At 39.1% G+C, this 18332-nt stretch overlaps 3 protein-coding genes across 3 annotated transcripts in view; all 3 read right to left on the reverse strand.

Annotated features, from left to right (window-relative positions):
- The window catches only part of LOC103909362 (uncharacterized), a 15287-nt gene extending 8366 nt beyond the window's left edge, over nt 1-6921 (reverse strand). Inside the window, exons 1-2 of the mRNA XM_009295012.5 lie at nt 5009-6921; nt 2938-3066 (exon numbers count right to left, since the gene is read on the reverse strand). Of these exons, the coding sequence (XP_009293287.1) occupies nt 2938-3066; nt 5009-5020 (141 nt within the window). The 5' untranslated portion in view covers nt 5021-6921. The remainder of the gene's footprint in view (nt 1-2937; nt 3067-5008) is intronic.
- The window catches only part of mia3 (MIA SH3 domain ER export factor 3), a 449969-nt gene that overhangs the window by 283822 nt on the left and 147815 nt on the right, over nt 1-18332 (reverse strand). The gene's annotated exons all lie outside the window — the stretch shown is intronic.
- LOC141379468 (uncharacterized) lies at nt 11499-16012 on the reverse strand. Its single transcript, XM_073933803.1, has 3 exons — nt 15793-16012; nt 14810-14956; nt 11499-14613 (listed from the first exon to the last, which is right to left on the reverse strand). The coding sequence occupies exons 1-3, from the start codon at nt 15983-15985 to the stop codon at nt 13508-13510; spliced, it is 1446 nt and encodes a 481-aa protein (XP_073789904.1). The 5' UTR covers nt 15986-16012; the 3' UTR covers nt 11499-13507.

Genomic DNA, 18332 nt, shown 5'->3' on the forward strand with positions numbered 1-18332 from the left:
TGAATATTGATGGACAGCATTCCCAAGTCAGTCCAGTAAAGTATGGGGTGCCTCAAGGATCAGTTTTAGGCCCTTTACTGTTTACAATTTACATGCTACCTCTGGGAGACATTATTAGAAGACATGGGATCAGCTTTTACTGCTATGCAGATGATACTCAATTATATATTTCAACTAAACCTGACGAGACGTCTGAACTTTCTAAACTAACTGAGTGTATCAAAGACATCAAACACTGGATGACCAACAATTTTCTTCTCTTAAACTCTGACAAAACAGAATTATTACTTATTAGGCCTAAATCTTGCACACAGCAGATCTCACAACTCAATCTACAATTAGAGGGATACAAAGTTAGCTTTAGCTCTCCTATAAAAGATCTGTCATATTAAACAGCAATTTAACTTTTGAAAACCATATATCCTATGTCACAAAAACTGCCTTCTTTCTTCTGAGAAATATCGCTAAATTACGAAATATGCTATCCATCTCAGATGCAAAAAAGGTAGTCCATGCTTTTATGACTTCTAGGCTGGATTACTGTAATGCTCTATTTGCTGGCTGCCCAGCATCCTCTATTAACAAACTTCAATTAGTACAAAATGCAGCAGCCAGAATTCTTACCAGGTCTAGAAAATATGATCATATCACCCCAATTTTATCCTCCTTACACTGGCTGCCTGTTAAGCTTCATATTGATTTTAAATATTGCTTCTTACATATAAAGCTTTAAATAATCGAGCTCCTGTTTATCTAACCAACCTTCTGTCTCGCTACAATCCAACTCGCTCTTTAAGATCTCAAAACTCAGGGCTTCTGGTAGTACCTAGAATAGCAAAGTCGAGTAAAGGAGGTCGAGCCTTCTCCTTTATGGCTCCTAAACTCTGGAATAGCCTTTCTGATAATGCCTGAGGCTCAGACACACTCTCTCAGTTCAAAACTAGATTAAAGACTTATCTTTTTAGTAAAGCATACACTCAGTGCATCACTTAGCGATATGATGCATGAATGTGCTCCACACAGGTTTCTGCATCTCGTTTATATGCACTATGAACAGCAGCTACACTAATTATTCTGTTTTTTCTCTATTTCCAGCTGGGGATACTCATCCCGAGGCTCTCAGACCATGCAGCGCCACTGATTCGATCCAAGACGAGCGTCGAGATGATCACAAGGTTTCCATAAATCTGGACCAGGCTGTATCCTGAGCAGCTGCTGTGGTGGTCATGGAAGAGTGGAGAGCATGAGACTGATTCCTGTGACGCTCCAGGGACAGACGAGTCTTCGCTGGGGTCCAGCATTCTCCAGCCTCCAGCGCCTAGACTGCAGCTCTGCACAAGACGTTTGGCCAGAGGAGAAGTAGTCATGCCCAACTGAGCCTGGTTTCTCTCAAGGTTTTTTATAAGTCAAAGTTTTTTCCTCTCCGCTGTCGCCTCTAGCTTCCATGGTTCAGGACCTGTAGAGCTGTGCATCGATGGATTTGCTCTTCAGTGTTTGGACTCTCAGTAGTGATTATTAACCACACTGAACTGAGCTAAACACAAAGCCAGACAATATAGCACTGCAAACTATTACAAATGTTCATTAAAGGTCACTTTTCAAGGTTAAAAGTGGTTGGAGGAAAGATCAAGCTCCCAAAATGCAATGCAAAAGCATAAATAAATGGAAAAACCAAAACATAAAAATCGCAAAATATGAGAAACTGCTTATTTTATGGATATTTTTTTCAATGCACAGAGCGCAGATGATGATTTTTCTGTATATCTTTAAGAATCCCTAAAGCAAAAAGCACAGACACATTAATTAGTAATTAAGTAAGTAATGTGTATTTATATGGCGCATTTATCGTGTATGGACACCCAAAGTGCTTCACAATCATGAAGAGGGTCTCTCCACACCACCACCAGTGTGCAGCATCCACTTGGATGATGCGACTGCAACCACAGGACAACGGCTCCAATGCGTTCACCACACACCAGCTAAATGAGGAGTGGAGAGAGAGGGATAGAGCCAATTCAGGGCATGGGGATGATTGGGAGGCCATCAAGGGTAAGAGCTGATGGAGGGAATTTGGCCAAGACACCGGGGTTAGGGTTTCTTTACGAATTACCCCTAAAAGTGCTTTTTGTTTGTTTCTGAATTTTGTGAATAAGATAGTTTCAACCCAAGCTCATTCTGAAAACGTACTCCCGCGGCCGTTTCTGGAGACAGCGGAATACATCCCGGCAGGTACGTACGGCCGCGTTTATTTTTTTCAAGTGAACGCTAAGGGGCGGTGTGATGCTGTTTGGGTACGACCGCTTACCTCCTTGTGGAGGGCTTCCCCGATGCAACCCGTTTGTCCACTCAGCTCAACGTGTACGTAGGCAGGCTCGAGATGCAGAGAGGAGTTGACCACGCGGATCGGTTTCGAGTCCAGGGAAGAGCGGTTCCAGCAATTAGGTTAGACAAAAACATAATCCCAAAAAACGAGTTTCGTAACAGGGTGAGAACGTGGTGAAATCCCAAAACGCGATAGAAAAAAAAATCAGGGCTTTTCTTTTTTTTGGACAGCTTTTTGTAAACTGTTGCTCTGGTTTAGGGAAGCGAGCGGGCGGGTGGGTTGATCGGTAAAATTGGTTGGGTTCAGGGAAGGAGGAGGGCGGGTCGGCCGATTGGCCGGTCGTGCAGTCAATCATCCGGTCAATAGGACAGCGGCCTCTGGCAGGTTCACGCGAGAACAGTGCGGGCACGAACCGCACTCTCGAGAGGCGTTTGAGATGCAAAAAAGTGCACAACAGCGGCCTCTCGCGGGTTCGCAAAAACAAAAACTGCAGCCGTACGTACCCGCCGGGACGTATTCCGCTGTCTCCAGAAATGTCCGCGGTACTACGTTTCCACAATGAGCCCGGGTTGGATAGTTTCCAACATGTTAGAGGTTGTGTCACTGGGTCTGACCGGCTCAGTAACGCATGATGCTGTTTGATGAAGATCCTCCTCTTCCTCGCTGTCTTCATCTGTCAGAGTTTCTCCACTGGAGAAATGAATGCGCTTCACTGATGCATCTCTGATGTCTTCCAGAGGCTCCTGTACAACACCAATGGCAGCATGAATCAATGTTGAGAATAATCAATAACATCTGTTAGTAGCAACACCTGAGCAATTGTTCTATGATTCTAATATATACAGTTGAAGTCAGAATTATTCACCCACCCTCTTTTTCAAATATTTCCCAAATGATGTTGAACAGATTCAGGAATTTTTCCACAGTATTTACTATAATATTTTTTCTTCTGCAGAAAGTCTTATTTGTTTTATTTTGGCTAGAATAAAAGCAGTTTAGAATTTTTGAAAACATTTTAAGGTCAATATTCGGAACAATGTTGCCAGATTGGGCGGTTTTGAATTTGATTTTCAATCATACATTCATTTTCTTGTCGGCTTAGTCCCTTTACTAATCCGGGGTTGCCACGGCGGAATGAACCGCCAACTTATCCAGCAAGTTTTTACACAGTACCGCATGTCTTTAGACTGTGGGGGAAACCAGAGCACCCGGAGGAAACCCACGTGAACGCAGGGAGAACATGCAAACTCCACACAGAAACGCCAATTGGACCGAGGCTCGAACCAGTGACCCAGCTACCTTCTTGCTGTGAGGCAACAGCACTACCTACTGCGCCACTGCTTCACCCTTGAATTAGATTTTTATTAAAGTGAAAATTTGGGTGGTTTTGCAACAGCGTGCCCACCAGCCCCAGTCTTCACTTATAAACCTGATATGATCTCCCAAAGAGATGCCATACCCCCCTTTCTTGACATACAAACACTTACAACAGTTGTGATCTCCCAAGGACACGACATATAACAGATAACAATAATAATGCCACTAATATCTGCAGACACCACACGTCTTAATTCCATTTCTGTTTAGTTCAGTTCTGATTTTAGTCGCTCTAAGGTCATCAGAAATCGCTGTTTGGAGCTTATGTAGGCCCACAGTTCAGCATTCATGTTATTAAATAAACAGTGAGTAAACACAAGCACATCTTATTGAACATCATTTATTTTCATCACCAATTATCACAGTAGAACAGTTTCTCAAGCAGTTTATGATGCATTTTAGAAACAGAAGATAAGCCCCTGGTCTAATGCGCCACCTGGCTTGAGAAATCCGTTCTCAAACACTTACTTTTAGTGATTATTTAGGTAGCACACATATTCTGAATGCCTTCAGCAGAATTCAAATGAGCCATTTTAATCTAGATTAATTCCAAAATTACAGTGAGATCAATCTAGATTAAAAATGCCCACCTATAATATATATATATACACAACAGTTCTGTCTGGTTCAATTCTGACCGTGCAATATTTTGCCAGTAACAACACTAGTCCAAGCCTCTTCACCCTTGTGCATTACTCCTCCCACATACAGCGACAATAATAACATGAATAATGAATAAGACTTTCTCCAGAAGAAAATACAATATCAGACATACTGTATAAAACTTCCCCGCTCTGTCTAACATTATTTGGTAAACATTTACTAAAGAAAAATAAATTAAAAGGGGGGCAAATAATTCTGACTGCAACTGTATCTGTCAAAACAAGCTGAAGTCTGAACATTAAAATGAACGTTAAAAATCTGTTCAGCTCTGAAACAAACTTCAGGTAGTTACAAATCTATGAGTCCGAAACAAGCAAACAAACAAACAAACAAACAAACAAACAGTTAATATGTATTAAAAAGAATCATACCATTAACAGAAATCTAACTATGTTTGTTTGTGTGTCACTGACTATACACGTCACATTAAATGTTCTAGCTTATATTAAAACCGTAACAAAAATGCAAGAAAACTGTATATTTTCCAAAAAATAAACAGTAATTCAGGTCTAAATACTTTCGAGTGCAGTGTGAAGCTGTATTTGTCAAGGGAAGGGGCTGATAGAAGTGTGTGTAAACTAAATAAAGGCTTGGTTAATGGCCTAAAAACAGCTGATCTTTCGCAAACTGAAGAGAAACACTTACATTAGTCTGCATGATGAGACTCTTCCAGCAGAATATCCTCCTTTACTGTGAATATCCTCATAAAAACCTCCAACATCCCCAGTGAAAGAAAGGAGGAAGTACTGTGTCAGATAATGTTTACAGTCTAACTACATATTTGCTTACGCAAGTCAGTCTCGTGCTCCTTATAATGTTGATATACAAGTATTGCAGGAATCAGCCATACAGAAAAAATAAAACATAGGCAAAAAAAAAATAATCAAACCTTAGCTCATGATATTTTACTGCTTTCATTCTTCTGATTTGTCTGGATGGATGTGCTTTATTGGTCTTCAAACAGCAACTCGTTGTCATTTTAGAGTTAAAAAAGGATAATTCAATTTACTCTGGACTAGAAAATGAACATCATATACACCTAGGATGCCGTGAGAGAGAGCAGATCCTAGACATGAGTACATTTAATTTTGGAGCGAATAATCCTTTAATACTTTTGTATGAAACAAAAAAAATAGTTGCTAATTTATCATTTAATTTAATAGGAAAGACGTATTGTTATTAGTGTGTTGGCCAATTTAAAGGGTAAGTGCAGTGTTTCCTCTAGGAGTTTTTCCAGCTGTGGTGGCAGACCTTTCACACAAATCTTCCAACTACCTATGGCGTTATTTCAATGACAAATGGAGAAAAGTCTTGAGCACAGTATAACAAGTCGCGTAATACGAGCAAGCGAATCTCTTTGCTTGCGCGCCGATTTCCTCTGTTCATGTACAAAACGTCTTGCACACCCCCTCAAATATACGCTGCTGAAGTGCAGATCTTCTTGTGCGCTCTCAAATAAACACTGCTGAAATGTGATTTAGTGCGTTTATGTAGCGAGTATATTTATATGAGTATAGGAATATTTCTGAATTAGGGTTGGGCATCTAAGCTATAATGCCGATCCGATACGCATCTCGATACAAAGAATACGATCCGATATATTAGCGATACATTTGTGACATATTGCGATGCAACACGATACGATTCACACCCATATCACGATACAATGCGATAATTCAGCACTAACTAATTAAATCAAGTTTATGAGATGATGTGAAAGAGGATGCTGTGCCATTGAATGAGTTTGATTATTTATTAACCAAGCAAAACCAAGACTTTTTTTACAAACTGGCTTTTCTCTCAGAGCCAGAGTATCAGTTTACAGTAGAGGGCCATTTTAGAACATATAGCACATATTATTTAAGTATTTTCAAGATAAACAGAATGTATAAGTGCAATATATATTTAAAAATATATATATTTGCACTCTTTCAACATAAAGGTTTAATATTGCACAACAAGAATTGTGATTTAACTTTTCAACTATGAAAACAAGTTTTACAAAGATATTTTGCCACTGAATATTCAAAACTTAAGGTGGTGAACTAGCAGTGTTATGCTGCTTTGAAAAATCACTGTCACTGTAAACAACAGGCTAATAAAAATATAACAAACCAGCAATCTTCTTGCTGTGAGGTGGTCAAACTACCCACTGTGCCACCGTGACACCCATTATTTTTATCATTATTATTATTAATATTATTATTAAATAAAAATTAAAAGGAGGTGTTTAGAACCTTCGTTCTCTGTGACACTAGGCTGAATATCTTTGCAGATGAACAATGCAATAACATCCGTTATTGGCGTAGAGCGCACAAAACTGTTGCGCACGGAAAAAAAAACTTGCAATGCTTTTCTCACCACTTTTGGAGCTGGTAGCTACAGTTGAAGCAGTGCAGGAAGCCGGGGATACAGGAACACTGGAAGATGCTTTCACAACAACACCGTGGCACCGCTTCAAGTGAGATTTCAGATTAGTCGTACTGCCCGCGTATTTTACAGATGCGCGGCACATTTTGCAAATTGCATCTGTCCTGTCATGTCGTCCATCCTTAAATCCATAATGTTGCCATACTTTAGATTTAAAACTTAGTGGGGAATAAAATGTTTGTTTTGCTTCTCGCGCTTTCTGAGGGCGCTCCACTAGCTTCATCCGCACACCTGATACACTGAGTTGTAGTGTAAGTGTACACATCCGCAAATCCGTTGCTAAGGCTTACTTTATGTAGGTCGATTAAATTATGCGCCAAAAACAGGTTGACAACACTTGTTAATAAATAAAAAATACATTCTTTATTAAAAATATAAGCTGTATCTCAGAAAAATTGATGCATCTCGCAAAAACCGATGCATCTCGATTTGCTTCCAAAATTTCATTCATCCTCTGCTGCTCAACCGATGCACTCGCATCGTGCACGCGCATGACCGCGTATCGATACATATCGGTTAATCTTCCCATCCCTATTCTGAATGTCTTCACTAGACCTACAGAGCGGCATTAATGCGTCCTGAAGTAAAGTGAAATGGCTATAAACTTCAGTAAGATAAAGTCATTATATGCAGAACCACAGGCATTTATCTATAAATAAAGTATAATTACGGAAACTGTATTCATAATAACTGAAAGCCATGTCCTGTTTGCTGACCTCACGCATCGCGCACCTGTCAGTCAGTCAGTCAGTCAGTCAGTCAGCACGTCACCTTAAAGGGTTAAACAAATGCCGCACAGCACTACTACAATTACAGAAAAGTTTGCGCTGATATAATTTACTTACCTTTTAATGTTTTGGAGCGATTATAACCTGATATTAAAAAAACAACAACAATGTGTGACAGGTGGGTTAGGTGAGGATTGAACCCAGATCTCTTGGACTCATAGCTGGGGCTTTTCCCAGTTGAGCTAACCGCTCAACAGATGAACCCAAGTGCAGGAGATTAATAACAAAACTTGAGACTGTAGTTTCTGAAAAAAATAAACAACTGATCTTTACTTGAAACTGGAATACAGCTTCTAGTGAACAGGCAAAACAAATCAGACACAGAGGTCAAAAAATACAACAATAAAGAGTAACTTATCTTCTCTAGAGGATCAGGAAAACACCAGGCAGTAATGGCTCAAGACTGAAAAAAACTAGCTTGTAACACACACACTTATATAGGGCAAAACACAGGTGTTGCTAATCAAGCTTGAGTGGTGGCACACAGCTGATGGCGGGTAAATGGTGACCTCCACTGTTCCGGAGGAAGCGTAGAAATTGGATACTGTTTGTTTGAGTAGACAGAAGCACCTCCTTCTGGTTAGAAGGAAAAGTGAAGCTTAATGGATTCTAACAGAATGACTGAATGTTTCGAATGAGAAGCTGTAATGTAGCCATGGAGGGATGCATTTTGGTGTGGCGCCACACCATGGAAGAATGAATGTAGCCGAAACCTTGAGGTGTATGTACCTAGGTGTAATGGAGCAAAGAAGTGTGTTAAATTAATGACTAAATGGGGACAGCGCCCTCTACAGTGTGCGTGGTGTAATAAGCATGTGGAGTTCAGACCCAATGTTACTAACTTAGTGACTTTTCAGATCCCCCAGCCAGGCCCGGCCCTAACCAATTTGGTGCCCTAGGCAAGATTTCAGGTGGCGCCCCGTCACATCGCAGTAAATTACACTGCTAGTGTATAGTCATAAGAAACTAAATAGCTTTTTGATTGACTACTACAAGCTGGGAAAACGTCAGATAAATATGCCAATGCAATTAACGTTATTGCTGAATAGATCTAATATTTACACATTTGCTTGAGGAAGGAATGATGGAGGTAGTTACATTAATATTACTATTTTCCATAACATGTTTGCCCTTCCATAACATTAGCTGACGTTAAAACTAACAGATAGCACCATAGCTATTTATTGATCAGCAATAATATGCCATATCTGTCAACGTTGGGATGTAAAAAAATATGGGACAACAAATAGCTTCAAATGACAGAATACATAGCAAACAATAGAAAATATTGACAATAAAATAAAAGGTTTAACCTATTAAAATAAATGGCCTATATAGAAATTAAATAAAGCTATAAAATCTATTTAACTTTTAATTGTATTTGCATATTGATTAAAGTTACTAGTTATTTAGTGAAGAGCAGCAAATGAATCTCTCATTGTGTTTTGTTCACTGGTTGTTTCTGAAACTGGTTAATGTTAGCAACCTGACGTTAGCTGGCCTGGCCCATAATTTACTTACAGAAACAAGCAGCCTGGTTGACAAACTAAGCTAAAGATTTAACATTAGAATACATACATTACAGGGCTCGAAATTAACTTTTTTACTTGGTAGCACTGGTGCTCCCAACTTCAAAAAGTTAGGAGCATCCCAAAAAACTTAGAGGAGCACCCATTTTCTTTTTAGTTATGCGCCGATCTTGATTCTTAATGGCCGATTTTGATTAGCACATGTACATCTCGGAGATGTCTATTTGACGTCTGCATTCACATCTGCAAGACATCTACAAGACGTTTCCTATCAGATGTGAAATAGACTTCTATTAGACATCTTTAAAGAGCCCATATTATGGGTTTTTGAAAATTCCCCTCCATGTAGTGTGTAACACAGCTCTAAGTGAAGTGAAGTATCCAGCTAAGGCTTAAATCTGTAAGAATACAGTGTTTAAAACGGTTGATTCATCTATAAAAGAGTCGACTCATGGTGCTTCAAACGAGTCGCCTTGATACCGATTCATTAGGTGTTTCGCCATGACGTACGAACGAAACCAAGTTATTCACGTGCACACGCAAACCCGGGAGATTTCAAACCTGAGGCCCCGCCCTCTGACGCAGAAACCCAGACACACACACACACCCACAAACACACGCACACAAACATGCCGGTCGATTGAAGTCACACTGCAGATGGACATTATCGATTCTCTACCCAGAGATGAAACCTCAGCATTATAACCAAGCAGTTGGAAACTTCTGGAAACTACAGGCTACAAAGAATACTTCATCTGCGTTTGTTAAAGGAAGGATCAGTAAAGAGTAACTTACTGATGGACGTCAGGATGAGTTTCTTCCTCCATTTCTCAAATGTAAGTACGTGCGATTAAAGTTGCCTCGTTGACTCTAGCTTGCAAATGTATTTAGTTGTGATTTGTTACTTATAACCGCGTGTACTGTATCAGGTTAACTGGCTATATTCTCTTATCGCGTGCAAAGTCACGTTAAAAACGCGACGCGTGCTGTTTGTTTACGGAGCTCCGTGGTAGAGGTCTGCATTCCCGCGGCTGTCCCCGCGCCAGATTTCTGCGGCGCAGGAATAAATTTCCGAATCAATCGCGGGAGCGGTCGGTAACAGGTTTAATTTGGGACGGGAGCGGGCTTTCTAGCAATATCGTGGATATTGCTATGCGAATGAGACAGAGCTTTGCCTGCCTGTGTGTCTGCTTGGCGCTTGTGTGTATGTGTTAGTGCGCGCGTATGAGAGAGAGAGAGAGAGAGAGCTCTGTCTGGCTGTCTCTGGACTGTTTAGCTGGGTGATTTTCGGTTTTGTTCTCCCCCGCTCTTTAGCGGGATCGGGCGCGGCGGGCAGAAAACGGGGCGGTTCGGGCACCGGGACAAGAAATTCTAAATATAAGCGGGAGCGGTCGGGTTCAGGCTAAAACCTGGCGGGTGCGGGCGGAAGCGGGAGCGTTATCGTCCAGAGGTGTGTGTGTGTTTGTGTGTGTGTGTGTGGCAGCTAAAATCCACGCCTACACTATGGAGCGCGTATGAACTGTGATTACTTTTGTATTGCTGATTAGCTATTGGGCATTTCATTCTCTGACTGAAGGCAGTCGACCAATCGTGACAGACTGTCATCGGTCCAATCAGCGCAGATTAGCTTCGCGCTAAGGAGGGGTTTGGGAACAAATGAATCACTGGACGATTCATACGGGAGTCGCTGGGATAATTAGGTAAAAATAAATGCAGATTATAAGACCACTAAAGTGTTTTTTGACTTTGCATGCATATTAGACTGTTGTTGGAGACCCTTACAACCAAGATATGACCCTATTTCATGTATAATATGGGCTCTTTAAGATGTTTGCGATTCAGAATGTGTGTAAAACTGACATCATACAGACGTCTGCCAAACGTTTGTATACAGCAGGTGCTTTTCAGATCAAGAGATCTTTAACAGACATCTTGCAGACGTATACAGACACAAAATATCTAATACAATGGTATTTCAACCTTTATACCATTAAAAGGGATAAATCAAGTATATAATTTCTTATTATCAATATTATCAATATATTTTGAAATATATAATGACATTGACATCAATTGGAGGGGCCAATTAATTCGAAGTAGGCTACAAAAAAATAATAATAATAATAATAAAAAATTGGTGGGATTTCAAAGGGCCCTCTCCCTAGACGGGGCCCTGGGTAGTCAGGTCCACTTTTCCCCCCACTACCACGCCCATGTGTGTGTGTGTGTGTGTGTGTTTTGACTCTGAAAGTCAGCGTGCCCAAATAGACACTCCCACACCATGCCTCTTTTCTTTCTCCGACACTCCCCCCTAAACAGAGCTGGACACGCCCACGTTTCTAACTTTTTCCAAAGTAGAGGTGTGAAAACACCCTGCTGAAACGAGGGGGTTCATGGCCCTTTAAATGTGGTTATAATTAACTGTTTGTAATTATTTTTTATTATTCAAAACGAATACCTAAAAGTCTCCACTAGGTGGGGAAGTTTCTTTTCTTTTGGAGTTGAATTGCTCTGTATTACTCAGTGATTGTACATTGAGTATTGTGATCCATTGATTTGTCATTTATAATTCAAAGTGTGTTATGTTTTTCATATTCAGACTGTTAAAATGTACACTATATGATCCCAAAGTTAAAAAAAATTAATTGGCATATAATTAAAAAAAAAAAAACTTTTAAATAAAACGAAGCTTTGCTGTGGAAGTGGTCATTTTCTTTATGAACCAGCAACTATTTACATGCGCTGATTGTCTCCATTGTACAGTGTGCAGTAAAAAGACAGCCCAGGCAAGACCGTCACATAGGCCTATTTAGAATGCTGAGATGTTACGATGTTACAGAGGACTTATTTGATTTCTTTGCTCTAGCTTCTAAGTGGCCTGAAGCCTACGTTTGTTATGAATGAATTCATAAAACAACTCATTCTTGAAAAAACGCATAAGAGCTGTGTGCCTCTGCACATTTGAATAGTGTCAGGCTGGAAACAGATTCTGGCTTTTAAAAATCTGTCAATCTAAATGTACTTGTCGGGTTTGGGTCGAATTCTGTCGAGCTCGGGCTCTTTCAGGCCTATTTTTTATGGCCCGATCACAGCTCTGCTCCAGGCAGTCAGCGGGTGCTTTGATCACAATACCCCAGGTGAGAGCAGTGCACGTCAGACAGTTCATCAAAGATCTTTCCTGCTGGATTTCATCTCAGGTTAGTTGTTAAACGTTATATATAATTCATTTTGTCTTTATCTAACGACTCTTTAGTCTTTTGAATGGATTATTTGTTCTCAGGTAACGTGTTTGAGCTGACCACAAAGATAAGTTAATATGTTAATGTAATCACACACACTAATTCTGCATATTTGACTGATTGCTTACCTTTATTTCCTATATTGTATAAACTTATTGTACATTATACTTTTATAATAGCCATTATTGATTATTAAAACTGATATTTAGCAAAGGAGAGGATACGTTACATATTTTTCGAGAGGGGTCTAGCTGCAGACTCGGTGCAGTGCAATCTGGGCTGCATCCAATGCTTTTTAATGGGCTCACCTAACCCCACCCCTAACCCTACCCATCACAGTGACGTCACTAGCTCCATTTGAGTGCATTGTGTCTGACATTGCATCGCTGAGTGATGCAGTCTCAGCTTGCATCATAAAGGCTGCATCCAGATACTATTGCATTTTTCTATAAAAGTAAAAGGAGGCAGTGATGTTTTAGACTCCATTATAAGCTCCATTTTGTTATAAATATGCATATAGTGAAGATGACGATCATATAAATATGCAGCTACACAACGCCTTAACATTTTTAGTGTCTGTTAAGTTAATATCAAAATCAAAATAAGCAGTTCCTTATATCACGTTTTCATTTTATTTTTAAGAAAGGGAAACAGCGTAGCTAGCTTGATGTGAATGAGGTTACAATGTACTCTGTTCCCTTTAAAGATTTACCCGATGTGTCCTCTAGAGTTTGTTTTCCATATAAAACTTGCGAAGTCTGAACTTACAAGGAGAGGATGCAGGACTGAACTGTGTGCACTTAATATTGAGGAAAAAGCCCCAATCAGAGACGTGACTGTCTGCAGCCCCGCCTCTGTTTTCAGATGTCTCCAATTTCCCTCATCCACACCGACACGGAGCAGCAGCGTTATAAAACCAAAATGGCCTCTTTACTCCGTTTTTAGGGCTGGAAACTGTGGGGTAGTGTGGACTGAAGTCGTAACTGTAGCAAAACTTATGCGTTCTAAAACTAAAACTTACTAGTGTAAACGACGCCTAAGATTGGGGCCTGATACAATTTCTGGTGCACTTAAAAACACAAATAAAAACATCAACAAACATAATAAAAGAGCTTTGTACCACAGTTTCAAGTGTATTCAAACACAATTTATTACAGTTCAGATGAAGACAAACAGTACATGCAATAAAAGAATTACAACAACACACAACACATAGAGAGTCAGGTCTGCCGGCGGTATGAAGCCATCCGGATACTCGATCACCAACATCTGAATGGTTCTGTTGCTTGGCGGGCTGGAACTGCTGATCCACCAGTAAGGAGCCGGACCCGGAGCAGCAGACGGACCCGGAACAGCAGACATTGTGCAACCAGATGGTCCCGGAGCAGCAGGCTTGGTGCCACCAGACGGACCCGGATCAACAGACATGCCACAATCAGGCGGACCCGGATCAGCAGACATGCCGCAATCAGACGGATCTGGAACAGCGGACATGGTGCAATCACTGGGATCTGGAGCAGCCAACATGTTGCAATCAGACGGACCCGGATCAGCAGACATGCCGCAATCAGACGGACCCGGAGCAGCTGACATGCCGCAATCAGACGGACCCGGAGCAGCAGACATGCCGCAATCAGACGGACCCGGAGCAGCAGACATGCCGCAATCAGACGGACCCGGAGCAGCAGACATGCCGCAATCAGACGGACCCGGAGCAGCAGACATGCCGCAATCAGACGGACCCGGAGCAGCAGACATGCCGCAATCAGATGGACCCGGAGCAGCAGACATGCCGCAATCAGACGGACCCGGAGCAGCTAACACTGCGCAGCCCCCAAACAGACCCGTATCCACAGACAGCCTGCAGCCTCCAGAGGCATCCGGGTTACCAGATACACTGAAGTCCCGAGACGCACCCGGATAAGAGGACACACTGAAGAACCCAGACGAACCGGGATCAACAGACACCCTGCAGCCTCGAGATGGACGAGCATTAAGAGACACACTGAACACCCCAGATGGACATAGGACGAGGGACAAGCGGAGGACTCCAGGTGGACCCGGATTAAAAGAATCTGAGTAGAATCCATTAGGTCCCGGGTCAACAGACACACTGGAGATCCCAGGTTCATCCACGTCAATGGAGACAACACAGACCCCACACGGATCCTGGGACCCTGGGATGCCCTTGACGATTCTCAAGATGACTTTACTGCAATCTTTCTTGAGGTAGATCTTTCTAGTCCGTTCTTTCGATTCTGAGGCTGAAGAGAGAGAAAACATTACAAGGTGTTATTCCCCGATAACAACCAATTCAACTAATAGCACATGCCTATAGCCATGTAATAAGCAGGATAATAAACAATTCTACAATATTTTAATCTGTGTTTCATTTCAATTACAATAATCAGCTAAAACCACAACTCATGTCTTTCCTAATCCTTTTGTTTCGCTGCTTACCGACAGCACGAGCGCTACCAGATGGGTCAGTGTGGTCCACTATAGATGTTGCTGCTGCATCCATACAGCAAAGCTTATGGATAGCTCTTCCCATTTTTCGGAAGAATGAAAGAACGCCCGTCTTCCTCCGTCCTCGTCTTTGCATCTCTAAAGAAAATGAGAAAACATTTAGAAAGTAGAGATAATGGGTATGAAAATATTTTTAAAATGATATTTTAAAAGAGCCGTGTTTCAGTGTGAATTATGACAGAGTAAAACTGTTTACAGTCACTCATCTTTTTAACACACTGTGATTCTGACTGCATTCACACTGAAATATCAAATATACCAAAACATTCCATTTATTAAAGGTTATGAAGGCTAAAACACCCTCAACAGCCGTATCTCTTTACTGTAGCCACACCAAAAATGTAAGTTATCACACATACAGTATAATAAGAACAATTACTGTAGTAATATATACTGTAGAGCTGTTCAATATACAACTTATATTTCATAATATGAAGTTTTTTATTTTATTATTGTTTATTTTAGCCTTCTACATTCTCAAACATATAATAATGAGTAAAATATGATCACATAATTAATTAAATATGTGTATTTGCTTTACATGTAGTCAAAATATGAATTAAGATAATGATATTATATCATTTTACAACTATAAATATCATTAATGTTGACTTATATCGTGATGTGAGATTTCTGTCGTAATTTGTCTTGTAGTTCATACAGTATATCATCTACTTTACCACAGTAAGTGTATAGCAGAATAGATTTACCACAACACTGTGATTTACTGTAGTAAATATCAAAAACACTGCAGAATTTACCTCAGGAAATCCACTACATGTCCTATAGTAAATGTACTATATATATATATATATATATATATATATATATATATATATATATATATATATATATATATATATATATATAAAATAATACAGTATATTTCCACCGGTGTGCTGCTGTGCTCTTACCTGCTGTCTGGTTCTCCACGATGGCCGGAGATGAAGCTCTCTGTTCGGACGCTCCTCCAGCGCGACCGTGGCTCCTGAACTCTGGTGAATCTCGTGTAATCATTCTCTCCAGAATATTGTAATCCATATCGTGCTGTAAACGCTGTATTTTTGACTGAAAACGCATGACTGTTCGCTGACTGTCAAAAAGCATCTACACCACTGAACACCAAATCAAACTGACGCGCGTTCAAGAATGTGTTCTAATTAGCGTTCGAAACTGTGACGTCATGCGGGGGAGGGACTGACGTGCTTGTGCTGTTAGAACTACAAACACAGATAAAATAATATAAATATACTATACTACTATAAATATACTAATTAAAAGTATGTTTATACTTCAGTAGGACTTTAGTACACTTGACAAAAGTATACTAAATACCAGTAATACTTAAATAAATTTTAGTGTACTACAATAAAGTACACTAAAGAAAAAACATCCAAAAGAGTTTTATTAGTGTGTTTTTCAAAAGTGTGCTTTAAATGCTTTAAACATTAGTTGGTTTTTAGTACACTGTTTACATACTAATCCTAAGTTTAAAATAAGTTAATATATTAAAAATCTATTAGTAATGTATTGTAGTAGAAGTACATTTTCCCAAAAGTTGTATTTAAGTACATTTAATATGAATGCAATATTATCACTAACACTTAAATTGATTTTGAGTGTGGTAATTTTAAGTTTACATTAAATTGACTTTATTAAAAATCTTTTAGTAATGTATTGCAGTAGAAGTACATTTTCCCAAAATGTCTTTACATTTCATATATGTGCTGTAATGTTGCATCTTATTTATTTTTTTGTGTTCTCACTTTTTGCTCAGTTTTTGTTCCCTTATTTTTGGACTTGTGGTTTATTGCACAAAAAGATGAAAGTGTTGTGATGAAGCACAGATGCTGTTTTTTGAACACACAGTATCCCAGGAAAAAAAAAAAAGTGCACTAAAATGCACTTTATTTAAGTATAATTAGTACACTTTTCAGTAATGTACTAAAAGTGCTCTATTTTCACACAGTAATTGTGTACTTAATGTACTAAAAGACAGTATTAAGTATATGTTAAGATAAACTCAATACCATCTAAGTGTACTCAACTGTGCTATTTTGAGACACCCAGAAACTGAACTAAAATGTGCTTTTAACATACTATATCTGTATTTTAAAAAATATATTTATTTAGTTACAACTAGAAATACACTTGAACCCTACTTTTAAACATTTAAATATATTTATGACTAATTTAAAGTATAATAGTAATATATTAAAAGAATATACAAATTGTAAAAAGTGTGCTTAATACTGTATTAAAAGTGCTCCATTTCCCAAACTAATTTTGTATTTAATGTACTAAAAATTAGTATTAAGTACATTTTAAGATCAACTTAAGTACATCTAAGTGTACTCAACTGTGCTATTATGAGACACCATGAAACTGATCTCAAATGTGCTTTTAACATACTAAAGGTTTATTTAAAGAATATATTTTGAAGGGATCCCAGGTGAAAAAATATATAATTAAATGCAATTAAAATACACTTAAATGCCCGCAAATACATTTTTAGTACATTGTTATTTTTTGTGTTAAATAAAAGTTTGATGGTTTTACACTATAAATATACTAATTAAAAGTAAATAATGTGTACTAAGTATACTTAAATAAAGTGCATTTTAGTGCACTTTTTTATTACCAGGGTAAACTTTCTGTAACAAGCGCATGTGCGCGTTGCTTTTTCTTTTTCTCTGATGCTCGGATTAAGTTATTTTCTGTAATATATCGTGACAGAAGAATAAAGCACAAGATGTGGAATGTGACCTGTGTGAGCTTTGATTTATTTTTCTGCTGCAACCACGAGTTAGGTGAGCTATCCTGTATCCTGTATCCATGTATTTTTTTTTTAACTCAACGCGTTACACGACGTCTTTCACACATATGCGGAATATGCAGGTGTAAGTAATATGAATCATCCACATATGTTTTGCAACTTCATTATCTGAGATGTGTAACGCATGGAAAAGCTGCCTAAAGAGAAACAATGCAGTCGCGCACACACATAAAAGACAACAAACGAGCTGGTGGAGTGTGTAAGTGTGTGTGTGTTCACAGCAGTTTGACTGATAAATGTGGATTTTCTAGCTAAATTGTTTTCCGCAAATAAAATAAAATAAATAAAATAAAATAAATAAAATAATTTACTAGATAATCAGACAAAAAAGGAAATATGTGTGAATACTTATACTTAAAGATAAGTTTGGGAGATATCTAGTAGTTCAAGGGTCTCTACTATCAGAATGTTTAAACCTGGTAAATGTATATGGTCCCAATACAGATGACCCTAAATATTATGTAGATTTATTTTTTACACTGTCAACATTACCAGGATTGAATATTATAGCTGGAGATTTTAATTGTACACTAAATCCATGTCTGGACAGATCCACTGGATTGGATGAGACACATAAAAAATGTAGAGCAGAAATTATTAATTTAATTAATGAATTAA

Source organism: Danio rerio, chromosome 20, assembly GCF_049306965.1.
Source record: "Danio rerio strain Tuebingen ecotype United States chromosome 20, GRCz12tu, whole genome shotgun sequence".
In the NCBI taxonomy this organism is placed as follows: Eukaryota; Metazoa; Chordata; class Actinopteri; order Cypriniformes; family Danionidae; genus Danio; species Danio rerio.

Bases quoted from the DNA above. Each gene is read 5' to 3' on its own strand.
- LOC141379468 (XM_073933803.1), bottom strand. From the start codon at position 15,985: ATGCTTTTTGACAGTCAGCGAACAGTCATGCGTTTTCAGTCAAAAATA. The intron at 14,957-15,792 runs GTAAGAGCACAG...CATTTTCTTTAG, and splicing joins CGTGGAGAACCAGACAGCAG to AGATGCAAAGACGAGGACGG. The intron at 14,614-14,809 runs GTAAGCAGCGAA...CTCTCTCTTCAG, and splicing joins TGGTAGCGCTCGTGCTGTCG to CCTCAGAATCGAAAGAACGG.